This window comes from Terrapene carolina, unplaced genomic scaffold (assembly GCF_002925995.2).
Source record: "Terrapene carolina triunguis isolate 2854851 unplaced genomic scaffold, T_m_triunguis-2.0 Scaffold95, whole genome shotgun sequence".
In the NCBI taxonomy this organism is placed as follows: Eukaryota; Metazoa; Chordata; order Testudines; family Emydidae; genus Terrapene; species Terrapene triunguis.
Window position 1 is genome coordinate 44135594 of NW_020664446.1, and position 13307 is coordinate 44148900.

The window sequence follows — 13307 nt, forward strand, 5'->3', positions numbered from 1 at the left end:
TTTTGAGAAGGCTAATAAGTTTATATAGGAGATGGAGAAGTATGTTATTTTAATACTGATCAGCTACAATAACCAAAGTATAATGATTAAAAGTGGGAAAAAATTGATTAAGTATCAACAGGACCAAAACTGCTCCCCATTTAAGCAATAGCAAAATCCCCAATATTTGAATCAGAGCAAGATAAAAGGAGGAACTCAACTGATGGTTTACTATTATTTTCAGCATGATGCTCAGCACATTCACTATATTATCCTGCAACACAGACTTGATGCCTATTCCAAATAAGACAGCTTAACATTCAGTAGCTGTCACTGCAAAATGCACAGCCTATTCTTATAGATCCCTCAGGACCAACACGCATTGGAACAGAGATGCAGGTGACCTCTAGGTAGTCCACCCTCTATCAATGCAAATCATTTCCTACAACATATGTATGAAATGTAGCCTATCACATAAATCAGCTTTTAATGTGACAATTTTTAAAAAAGATTCTGGAGGAAATCCTGGCAATTACAGACCAATAAACCTAACTTCAATACCAGGCAAACTGGTTAAAACTATAGTAAAGAATAGAATTATCAGACACACAGGTAAACACAAGTTGTTGGAGAAAAGTCAACATGCCTTCTGTAAAGACAAATCATGCCTCACCAATCTATTAGAATTCTATGAGAGGGTCAACAAACATGTGGACAAGGGTGGTCATGGGATAAGAGGGAAGGAATCATTAACTGGTTAAAAGATGGGAAACAAAGGGTAGGAATAAATGATCAGTTTTCAGAATGGAGAGGGGTAAATAGTGGTGTCCCCCACAGATCTGTACCGGGACCAGTGCAGTTCAACATAGTCATAAATGATCCAGAGATAGGGTAAACAGTGAGGTGCAAAAATGTGCAGACAATATAAAATTATTCAAGATAGTTAAGTCCAAAACAGACTGTGAAGAGTTACAAAGTGGTCTCACAAAACTGGGTGACAGGGCAACAAAATGGCAGATAAAATTCAATGTTGATAAATGCAAAGTAATGCACATTGGAAAACAATCTCAACTACACATACAAAATGATGGGGTCTAAACTAGCTATTATCACTCAAGAAAGATCTTGGAGTCATTGTGGATGGTTCTCTGAAAACATCTGCTCAATATGCAGCAGCAGTCAAAAAATTTAACAATGTTGGGAACCATTAGTACAGGGATAGATACGACAGAAAATATCATGATGCACTATATCAATCCATGGCATGCCCACTCCTCAAATACTGCGTGCAATTCTGGTCGCCCCATTTAAAAAAAAAAAATTAGAAGTGGAACATGTACAGCGAAGTGCAAGAAAAATGAGTAATGGTAACTGTTGCATACCCTATGACGAGAGATTAAAAAGAATGGGACTGTTCAGCTTGAAAGAGAAACAAGTCAGGGGGGATATGATGGAAGTCTATAAAATCATGAATGGTGTGGAGAAAGTGAATCAGGAAGTGTTATTTACCCCTTCAAATAACACAAGAACCAGGGGTCACACAATGAAATTAATAGGAAGCAGGTTCAAAAAAAAAAAAAAAAAAAGTACGTACTTCTTCACACAACACATAGTTAACCTTTGAAACTCATTGCCAGAGGATATTGTGAAGGCCAAAAGTATAACTGGGCTCAAAAAAGAACTGATAAGTTCATGGGTCCATCAACGGCTATTAGTCAAGATGGTTACGGATGCAACACCGTGCTTAGGGTGCTCCTAGCCTCTGACTGCCAGAGGTTGGAAATGGATGACAGGGGATGGATCACTCAATAATTGCCTGTTCTGTACATGCCCTCTGAAGCACCTCTCACGGTCACTGTCGGAAGACAGGATACTGGGCTAGATGGACCTTTGGTTTGATCCTGTGTGGCCGTTCTTTTGTTCTTATATTTCCTAGTGCTTTGACCATGTGAGTTTCAAATGTTTCAATTGATAAGGCTTCCACCATTTCCTTCAAAAAAGTATTCCAATATATACACACACACATATACATACCCACACTTATATATCAGAAAAATTTTCTTAGACAATGCAATACTCACATAAATTCAGTATTTACCTTTTTTGTAAGCAAATGCTAGAATTTCCTCCACTTGTTCAGCAAAGCCCATGTCCAACATTTGATCAACTTCATCCAAAACAACATGCTTCACATTGGAAAGGTCCAGCTTGCCATTCTGAAGATGGTCTTTAATTCGTCCTGGAGTCCCAGCTAAGATGTCAATGCCATTTTTAATATGTTCAACTGGAAGAAAGGGCAGCAAAACAGCACATGTGTAAGAATGCTTAGAGATCACAGAATTTCTAGGGCTGGTAAACTACTATCAATTTACAGTAATACTTCTAATACAGTAATACTCTAGGTAGTTAACGCCCTAACCTTTTACTTTTGGAGACAGGATTAAATCAGTTTAGGTCACAAGTAAAAGGAGTCTGGCAGTGATCTGTGGCTTTCTATAAGGACTGCTATCCTAAAACCAAAACTGATAACTTAATGAGAATGCCTTCCGCCAAAATCTTCATTTTCATTCAATTCGCATTTAACACCATCAGGACTTCATCATAATTTACAGTCTCTTCTCCCAACTGAGTTCCCACTTTGTCACTTTTTTATTTAAAAATAAATAAATAAATAAATATCCAATCATTTCTTCTGCAGTTCTTGTTGTCAACTCTACAGTGCTGATGGCAAGTGGCAAGTTCAAGGCTGAGCTCCTTAACATACTCTCCAATCACATTAGAGGTATCTGAGCCACAAACTACTGAAGCTGAAAGCAACATTACAAGATGGCCGGGACAAATGAATAGACAAGAACTGGATTGATTTGTTCAGTTTCACTACCCTCTAAACTGGAACGCCATCACTTGGAGTTTAAAATGAGCACTCTGCTTTCCTTGGACAGTCATCTGGCCCTAGCGTTCATCCACTCAGGAACAAGATTATTTCTTTATAAATTTAAAAGAAATGTTATAACCTTTGAAGAAAATAAATTATACATTTCAATAGAGATCCCCTGGGATTCTTTTAGTAAAGATGGAGCCAACTTGAACTGCCTTTTCTTTTTAAAATAATTTCAGTTTTTTACTGAAGTGAAACCTTAAGGAAAATAGCCAGTTTTATTCCCTGAATGATTCTCATGAAACAAGAGCTGATATCAAAGCGACTTCTAAACATGTACTTACTTTGTCCATTGTATGGCGTTCCTCCATAAAAACAAGCCACTGTGAGTTTCTTTGTGACATCCTTAAAGTCCCTGGCTACCTGGATTGCCAGCTCTCTCGTTGGCGTTAGAACTAGCACCTGGACAGAATGATAAAACCGTCAGAAATGCAGCCACTTGGTGATTGGTACCAAATTCCCCACCCTATCAGGTAAGTTGTGCTGCTAAGTTGATCTGACACTGCCCCCTTGAATTTTCTCCTGTTTGTAATCACCTGTGGTTTTATGCCACATTCATCACAATGGTATCCAAGTTCCTGCTCATCATTCAGATCACACTCTCAGCCAGAAGTAAATTGGTACATCATGGCTTTCATAAACAGTACGAACAAGCAGAACAGGCATAGCTTTCTCCAAGCTAGCACTGATATTGACTTGGAAGCCACAATGAGCTATCCAGCGCTATGGACCTCAAAGATAGCTTGGGTCAAAGCTGGCAGAACCCAGATTTATGCAATACTGAAAGCTGATCTGACCCCTTCCACTAACCTTGGTCACAGAGCAAATCAAAGCAGAGCCCCCTGCAATTGTATGGGTCACATGTTCCACAGAATGGGTTAGATAAAGTGCCTCACACTTACATGAACCTTTACTTTTAAATTTACTATTCATTTATTTGCTCAGGTTATTAGTTGAAATTTCTTAGTTATCCAGTGTTAATTCTTGCTGTTATAGTTATTTTGCTATGTCCATTTTGATGCTATCACATTTCAAGGACACGTAGGTTAGCATAACCAGGTTTTAAGCACCAAGAATACGATTAATAAAAACAGTTACTCTGGTATCATTGCTAAATGACAGTGTACAGAAAATAGAATTAGAGAGATCTCTCTAGGATTTCCGGATCCTTCAGAAGTATGGTGCAGACCATTCTTTTTGCCTCACTTTCCTCCCCTACATTAAGGAGGATGAAATAAGGCCGACTAAATGTTTAGCAATAGTTACACCATAGTTATGCCTTGAATTATATAATACACCTAATGAAGCCTTTTAAAAATGTAACTTTCATTGATATTTCTTGCGTGACAGCAGTGTTTCTGTAACATACTTCGCACTTATTTAGGAGTCTGAAATACTTTAAAACACTAGTGATTGACTCTCAAACACCTCTGAAAGACAGGTAAGTGTCTGACTCATAATACAGACCAAGAAATTGACGCAAAGAGGTCAAGTGACTTGCCCAAGGCTACACAACAAGTCAGCAACAGAAATGGGATTATAAAATCAGGAATTTCTGACTCCCAATCCTGTATTCATTTATCTAGATCAGGTTGCCTCATTGTTCCTGACTGGCAACCAGATTTAACAGCTGAGGACAGCACAATTAAGATAGTCCAAAAAGAACTGTACACAATAAGATAGCTCTCTAAATCTATATATTTTCTAAAATTATGACGACGACCAAGGCACAGTTCAGTATTAAAGGACAAAAAAGTGCATGAACCAAAATTTTGGGATAACAAGACAGCTGCTATTTAATTTATTTTAAATAAAACACTGACGTTTGAAGCACTCTAGTGAGCGATCACTCTCCCCACCTCCCAAATGAATTGCAATTGTTAGCCTATAAGAGTTAAAAGATATTTTCAAGAATATTATTCACCGGTTGATACTCTTTCAGACAATATTATATACTGTTTACTCTAAAGGCAGGGCAGAAGGATGGAAGAGATGTGTTTTTATTCCACAACCGCAACGAAGCTGGTTGGTCTAACTATAAACAGACCAACCTTGACAATACCCCTTTATAGCGCATTATCAGTTAAATCACCTGCTTAAATAGAAGCATAAAGAACATTTATGCCAGGACTTGAAATCATAACTTAAGCTGTCCCAATGTGGAGGGAAAAAGCAAGTATCATCCTGGAGTTTATATGCAGAGGCAAGAATGATTTGGGATAACACCAGTTTGCTGGTCTGCTTCATTTTTAGGAGTAGGAGAGGTATCAAACCATACAAGAAACCTGCTCACTAGGCAGCTAAGAGCAGAATGTTTGTATATGCTCATATGAATACAGCAGATAGGCTGAAAAGAGGGAAGGCATATTACACAATGAATGCAATCATAAAGAATCACAAAGTCATGTATTTTGTCATCATTAGGATACTACGAAGAAGTGTCACTTTGTAAACCTTATTTTGAAGAATGTGTTCCAGGATCAGAAGGAACATTTAAAAAAGCGAGTAAGTGGGAAGAAAGAAGGGGATATTTTTAATAGGAACCAAAAACAATTATAAAATCACTTTCAAATATTGCCATAATTTAAGCCATCAGTGAACCCTTAAGTGGCTAAATTACCTTTGGCGTTCGGCCTCTCTTCCTCTCTAGTGTGTCTCCCTGAAGTTTTTCAATCAAAGGAACAGCAAAAGAAAACGTTTTCCCAGTTCCAGTTCGAGCCTGAGCTATCACATCTTTGCCATCATATATGGGCTGGAAGGTCTTTGCTTGCACAGAAAACAGGTACTTTACTCCTCGAGCTGCAAGACAGTTCAATATACCTTTATTAAAAGGTGCTGTGAACCCACAATGGGCTGAGATAGACACCTGAAAGCCCTTTTGTATGATAATGAAAAGCAAACCAATTTCATGAGACAGATCATGGCAAGTCCTGCATCTGCAAGTGGGTGCAAACAGTAAATACACATTTGTTTTTATTTCTATTATACTTGGCAAAGCATTTTCTTATCTTTTTCTGGGAGCAAGATTTGATATCTGGGGTAAACAACTATTTTTTGCTACGTCTGGTACAGAAAGCAACAGTACATGCAACTGACTTTGATATCAGTCAAGGTTGTGGGATTTTTTTGTTTTTAAACACAGATGCACATGAAAACTTGGAGAAGTTTGAAAGATGCTGTACAAAGAGGAAAACATTAGGGTGGGTAAAAACTGGCCAGTAGTATATACAAATTATTAATGGTGTGACTTCAGAACAAGGAAAGTTTGAAATGGATTCCTGTGCGTTGCTTTAAACTCTACTAATACTCAATTATCAGAATAACGTGAACTCCATTGTGATTAAATTCACAGAGTATACTAATCTAGGATAGCAGAATGCCAGAGAGAAGAGATCAAAACTGCCAAATGATCTAAAAGTTGAGATAGATGATCAGTTATAAATTTGATTTAATAAAGATAATTTAAATATAAAATGGGATAGTTTTTCAGAAAATAGTATGCAGAAACAGATATGGAAGTTACAGTAGACAATGTAAGTGACAACCTCACAACATAATGCTAATGAGAGGAGAAAAAAAGTAGGGCTGTCGATTAACTCAAAAAAATTAATTGCAATTAATCACACTATTAAACAATAGAATACAAATTGAAATTTATTAAATATGTGTGGATGTTTTTCTACATTTTCAAATATATTGATTTCTATTACAAGACGGAATACAAAGTGCTCACTTTATATTATTATTTTTATTACAAATATTTGCACTGTAAAAATGATAAACAAAAGAAATCGTATTTTTCAATTCACCTCAGACAAGTACTGTAGTGCAATCTCTTTATCGTGAAAGTGTAACTTACAAATGTAGATTATTCTTTTGTTACATAACTGCACTCAAAAACAAAACAATGTAAAACTTTAGAGCCTACAAGTCCACTCAGTCCTACTTCTTGTTCTTGTTCAGCTCAGACAAACAAGTTTGTTTACATTTGCGGGAAAAACTGCTGCCTGCTTCTTATTTACGTCACCTGAAAGTGAGAACAGGTGTTCGCATGGCACTTTTGTAGCTGGCTTTGCAAGATATTTACGTGCCAGATATGCTAAACATTCATATGCCCCTTCATGCTTCAGCCACGGTTCCGGAGGACAGCTTCCATGCTAATGATGCTCATTAAAAAAAATAATGCGTTAATTAAATTTGTGACTGAACTCCTTGGGGGGAGAATTGTATGTCTCCTGTTCTGTTTTACCTGCATTCTGCCACATATTTCATGTTATAGCAGTTTCGGATGATGACCCAGAACATATTGTTTGTTTTAAGAATACTTCCACAGCAGATTTGACAAAACACACAGAACATACCAATGTGAGATATCTAAAAATAGGTACAGCACTCGATCCAAGGTTTAAGAATCTGAAGTGCTGTTCAAAATCTGGGAGGGATGAGGTGCGGAGCATGCTTTCAGAAGTCTTAAAAAAGCAACTCTCAGATGCGGAAACCACAGAACCCAAACCACCAAAAAAGAAAATCAACCTTCGGCTGGTGGCATCTGACTCAGATGATGAAAATGAACATGCATCGGTCTGCTCTGCTTTGGGTTGTTATCGAGCAGAGCCCGTCATCAGCATGGATGCGTGTCCTCTGGAATGGTGGTTGAAGCATGAAGGGACATATGACTCTTGAGCGCATCTGGCACATAAATATCTTGCGACACCAGCTACAACAGTGCCATGTGAATGCCTATTCTCACTTTCAGGTGACATTGTAAACAAGAAGTGGGCAGCATTATCTCCTGCAAATTGTAACCAGACTTGTTTGTCTCAGTGATTGGCTGAAGTAAGACTGAGTGGACGTGTAGGCTCTAAAGTTTTACATTGTTTTCTTTTTGAATGCAGGGGTTTTTTTTGTAAAAATTCTACATTTGTAAGTTCAACTTTCATGATAAAGAGATTGCACTACAGTACTGGTCTTAGGTGAAATGAAAAATACCATTACTTTTGTTTTTTTACAGTGCAAATATTTGTAATAAAAAATAAAGTGAGCACTGTACACTTTGTATTGTGTGTTGTAATTGAAATCAATATATCTGAAAATGTAAAAAACATCCAAAAATATTTAAATAAATGGTATTATATTATTAACAGCGCGATTAATCACGATTTTTTTAATTGCATGATTAATATTTTTAATCGCTTGACAGCCCTAAAAACAAGCAACAGTCTTCTCACAATTTATACCTAGAAACAACTGTATCACAGAGGAAATAATTCTGCCTTGATGAGACTGCACTTGAAATCATGTAAATGTGAATCCCTCATTAATGGGAGCAAAGGTGCCTAGTGGTTACAGTGGGGTGAGAGAGTCAGGCATTCTGGTTTCCATCCCTGCTTGTGTCACTAACACAGAATGGCTTTGGGCAAATTACAGTAACTCCTCACTTAACATTGTAGTTATGTTCCTGAAAAATGCAACTTTAAGTGAAATGATGTTAAACGAATCCAATTTTCCCATAAGATTTAATGTAAATGCGGGGGGGTTAGGTTACAAGGAAATTTTTTTGGGGCAGACAAAAGGCATTATATACTGTACTGTGGTTGGGAAGTGCCCCTGGCTTACCCCACACAGGCACAGCCCGCTGCAGGCAAGGACGCTAGAAAGCACCTTCGCAGCAGCAGCAGCCGCTTCCTCTGAGAAGAACAGGCACTGACTTTGCCAGGGGATGCTCCAGGCCCGCCTCCTCCTGTCCCCACTCCACTCCAGTCCCACTTCTTCCCACCCCCACTCCACCTCCTCCCAGGAGCAGCTGCATCCCCGCTCCTTCCCCGCCCCACCTCCCCAAAAAGTCCTAAGCGCTGGGAGGGAGGGGGAGGGGGCGGAGAAGAGGAACTTATGCAATGCTCCCTTGTAAAGTCGCTGCTATTCCACAGAATCTTACAAGCAGTGGACAGAGCAGGCAGCCAAAAAACATTATACGAGAGCATTGCACAACTTTAAATGAGCAGCGACGTAACTTTGAAACAAGGTTAAGCAGGAGGACGTTAAGTGAGGAGTTACTGTATTTAAAAAGATACTTGCGATCTATTTGGAACCATCTTTTTGTTAGTAAATTTCTTCTCCACAGAAGTTACCTCTAAGAAGCTCAGTTGTTTCTTTGGAGATAGAGAAATTAGAGAAGGCACCTTCTCTCTCCTCTTCTGTCAGTTGCTGTTAAATTAAAATAAAGCAGCAGATTAGGCATAAGGAGACAATCAGTTTACTATACTACTGAGTTCCACAAAATTTTAACCAAAAAACAAAACAAAACAAAAACCTCTTCTCCAGAACGGTCTCACCCATGATCCTCTGTGTATATGGGGAAAAAGGAGACCCTCAAAGTCATCTTACAACCTTGATAAATGCAGGGCAACCACCTTTGGCCCCTGCACCTCAGGCTGCTATTACATTGTGTGTATACACTTGGCATTAAAAGGTATGTCTTTTTTGGACTATTTGTGTTCCTTTTGCTAATTAATATTTTTTAACTCACCTCTGGAAAACATTAGAAAATTGTTAAGCCAAATGCAGAAGAAACAAAAACAAACACATCTTCACTATTAGCATATATTATCCAGTAAAGAACATTTCTGGATGATGGAACTTTCGCAGAGATTTTGCAAATAAATATTTTAATTTAAATTATCCACTAAATTGACTGATTTCAAATTAGCTACCCAACTTCTGCTACAGAAATTGAAAACAAACCACAGGTGATCTACAAAAACACTCTACTGTGGACATATACTTCCCTATGTAACAAGCAATAAATAGAAGAGCTGCAAGACCCACAAATATATACAAGCGGTGAACTCAGTGAGCAAGGTCTCTCTGAAACTTGTCGTCAAGACTCTGATCAAACAGAAGAGAGCAACTGAAAGCACTCCATGCTCATTCCCATAACTGGCGTGCTCTCTTTTTGTAATATTCCTTTCTCAGCCTGATGCATGAATTCAGATGAATGACAGATATTTTCTGGCATGGAGGCTATGGGCTTGTCTAGACAGGAAAATTTACTGTCTTAATTATACCAGTGTAACTCCCCAAGTGCACACTCTTATTCCAGAATAAGATACAACTACATTGAGTTATACCAGTATGATCATGTCAGTAAATTTACCTGTGTAAACAAACCATATATATCCTTCCTTGGCAGGAAATGGCTTTACAGATCAATGGTGAGATTTCCCCCTTGCATTTTGACCCCTTTCTGCAGGGCAAAGGGGTCTAAAAGCCCTGGACCTGGCATGGGGAGAATTGTTTCCAGAGCAAGAAATGAGGAATACAGCCATAAACTGACTTATGAGGACCCATTTGTAAACCCTGGTAGAGATGGGGGTGGGGGGGTAGAGGGCAATGTGGACTGTACAACACTGCAGAGATTCTTGGCAGAGCTGCTGCCTACAGTCAGCTGGGGACAGGCTACCGTAGGCAGCCCAAGGTACATCAGGGCTGCTCCACCCACCAGAGCAGACCAGAAACAAGAGAGCTTAAAGGTTGATTAAACTTAAAGCCACTTTAGCATCCCCTCCTCCTGGATTGTGAATTCTGTGCTGCGCCTCTTATAGGTAGAGCACAGAATCTATTATCCTCTGCTAGGACCAGGGATGACACACAAGATATTTCCTAGCAGTGCTGAGCACTTCCACCAAGCAAGACTGGTAGATTACATTTTTAAAGCAGGTAAAATTCAGGGTTTCAGTGTGTACCTTTACTGGCTCTTGGTCACTGTCATATTCCGCACTTGATGCTTCGCTGGAATTACACTGAGCTTTTGAGTGGACAACGCCATTGCTCATGGACGAGGATTTCACCTTGTCCTCTGGGTTGTTTTCTTCAATCTCTAGATCCACTTTTTCTTTAACTTTTTTCTTCTTTTTGGGTTTAGGAGGCTCAAGGTCATCTTCAGATAGCTCATTTTCCTCTGTTTGGGATTTCAGCTCCTTGGATTTATTGCGGCGTTTAGATTTCTTCTCCTTTTTAACCTTCAGAGAGACAACAACATCAAACAGAAAAGGACAAAAAAGTCTAAGTCTATAAAGAAAAGTAAAATGTCTTTAGACTTTTTGTCTGTGATGCCTGATCTTCTTCAGGGAGAGCAGGATTCCTTTGTCATCAGAATCTCTCCAGCAGGGTCATACCCCATTTTAATTAAACCACCCCCTATTACAAGAGGATTTTCAGTCAGATTACTTGAAGACTGATACTGAATACTAAGTACTGAATATGAGGAGAACCAGATTCTTTCTAGGCTAATAGTGGATGAATTAGTGTCATATGCACCTACCTGTTTACTCACTCATGATTACCATATGTAATTATTATTTGTATGACGGAAGCCCCTAGAGGCCCCAAATGAGTTTGGAACTCTATTTTATTAGGCACTGTACAGGCACATCTTTCTTATCCCAAAGCATGTACAATCAAAACAGACACCACAGACAAAGGATGAGAGGGGAAACAGAGGCAGGAGGTGATGTGATTTGCCCAACCTCATGCAGCAGATTAATGGCAATGTCAGGAACAGAACTCTCTACTGAGTCGCAGTCTAATGCCCTATCCTATCCACTGGACCAAGATATTAAACCAAATCTTGAGCTTCTAGACACTGACATTTAGAGATCTCCATTTCACACAGACATTTGGGATGGGGTGGGATTAGTATGTATAAATGTGCTATAACCAAACTGGGGACACGTTATAATCTGAAAGGATGGTATGTTTACACTGCAGCTGAGAGATGTGATGACCGGCATCAGTAGACAGACTCACACTAGCAGTGCTCAAACTAACGCTCTGAAAATAGCAGCCTGGACATTGTGGCACAGGTGATGGCTTATGCTAGCTGTCCCAGTCCAAGCCCTGGCTCTGAGCTCAGGTGGCTGGCTAGCACAAGCCACTGTCCATGCCACAAGGACCACACTGCTGTTTATAGAGACCTACTTAGAGCAGAGCTAGCCCGAGCCATTCGACTCTCGCTGGGAATCACACCTCCCAGCTGCAGTACACATATACTCTAGAAATCTCCATATATCGCTGGAAACTCTTCTCATCCAGGCGCCACACACCTTCCGGGGATGGAGGCAGGGCGTGCTCGGTGGAGCCCCTCTGGCTAGAGAACACACACGCCGTGTCTGGCACAGCCCAGGGCTGGCACCTTTCTCGTCCCCTGGGAGACTGACAAGCGGGCAGAAATGCGGCAGACCATCGGGATGGCAGCTTGGCGGGCGCCGCTGATGGTTCAGCGGCAAACGAGCGGTGCCGAGGTCGCCGCTCACCCAGCCCGGCGGTGCCCACAGCCGCTATCAGGAGGCGAGGCGCCCACGTGGCGCAGCAATGGAGGCCAAGCGGCGAATAGCACGAGGAGCCTCCGGGCACAGCACGTGTCTGTGCGGGGACCCCCCGGACCCGGTTCTCCCTCCAGCAGGGGGGGATCGGGCCCCGCCCCGCCGGCTGCTCACGCCCCCGCCCCCAGCACGCCCGGGGATCCCGGGTTAGGTGGCGTCTCTTCCCCGACATTTCCGCCTCCACCGCCGGTACCTTGTGCTTCCTCCTCCGGCCCGCCCGGGCGGCCTCGCCTTCCAGGGCGGTCTCGGGCTCGCTGTCGGCTGCAAGGAGGGCGGCTGCGGGCATTTCCTCCGGCTGTTCCCCGAGGAGCTCGGGCACGGAGCCGCTGCGCTGGTCGGCGGCGGCGGTGAAAGGAACGAGCCCCGCCCCGGGGCCGGCGCACAGGAAGTGAGGCGAGGGGATGAAGGCCGGGGCCCAGCCCCAGCGCCGGCCGGGGGGGAAGGGCGCTGCACCGCCTGCTGCAACGCCGGGCTGGAGCAGCCGTAGCGCCGAGCGGGGGGCGAGCGGGGGTCGCGCTGAGCCGGGTCCTCGCGCGAGCCGGGAGGGGAGTCCCGCAGCCCCTGCGCCCGGCCGCCCGGCTCCGTACAGCAGCGTGCGACACGCTGCCCCCATCAAGCGCCCTTGGATGGCCCGGCCGCCGCGCGCCCCCGCCCCTTGGCCCAGCGCCCGCCCCCGCCGCCCGCGTCACGCCTCGCGGGGCGCAGCTCAGGAGCCGGCGGGGCCGTACCGTCCCTGTGCTGCTCCCACACCGTCCGCCGGGGCAGCGCTATGGCTTGTGGGTGCTGGGGCTGCACCCCCCCCCCCCCGCGCGTACAAGCCTGTTCCCCTCCCCGCGAGCCCCCCCTGCTGGGGGGGGGGGGGGGGGATGAGACGCCCACCTGCAGTGTAGCTAGTGTCTCAGGCTCTGTGGCTACATAGCAGGTAGGATTCTTGGCGCTCAAGTCAGCTGACCTGTGTTATGGAACCCTGGGTTTGAGCGTCTACACTGCATTTTAACCCTAGGTTAAAA

At 42.4% G+C, this 13307-nt stretch overlaps 1 protein-coding gene across 1 annotated transcript in view; it reads right to left on the reverse strand.

Annotated features, from left to right (window-relative positions):
* DDX21 (DExD-box helicase 21) overlaps nucleotides 1-12673 on the reverse strand; it is a 31635-nt gene extending 18962 nt beyond the window's left edge. Inside the window, exons 1-6 of the mRNA XM_024198117.3 lie at nucleotides 12491-12673; nucleotides 10660-10935; nucleotides 9046-9121; nucleotides 5538-5716; nucleotides 3202-3319; nucleotides 2078-2263 (exon numbers count right to left, since the gene is read on the reverse strand). Coding sequence (XP_024053885.1) covers nucleotides 2078-2263; nucleotides 3202-3319; nucleotides 5538-5716; nucleotides 9046-9121; nucleotides 10660-10935; nucleotides 12491-12583 — 928 coding nt within the window. The 5' untranslated portion in view covers nucleotides 12584-12673. The remainder of the gene's footprint in view (nucleotides 1-2077; nucleotides 2264-3201; nucleotides 3320-5537; nucleotides 5717-9045; nucleotides 9122-10659; nucleotides 10936-12490) is intronic.
* Nucleotides 12674-13307: the final 634 nt, after the last annotated feature.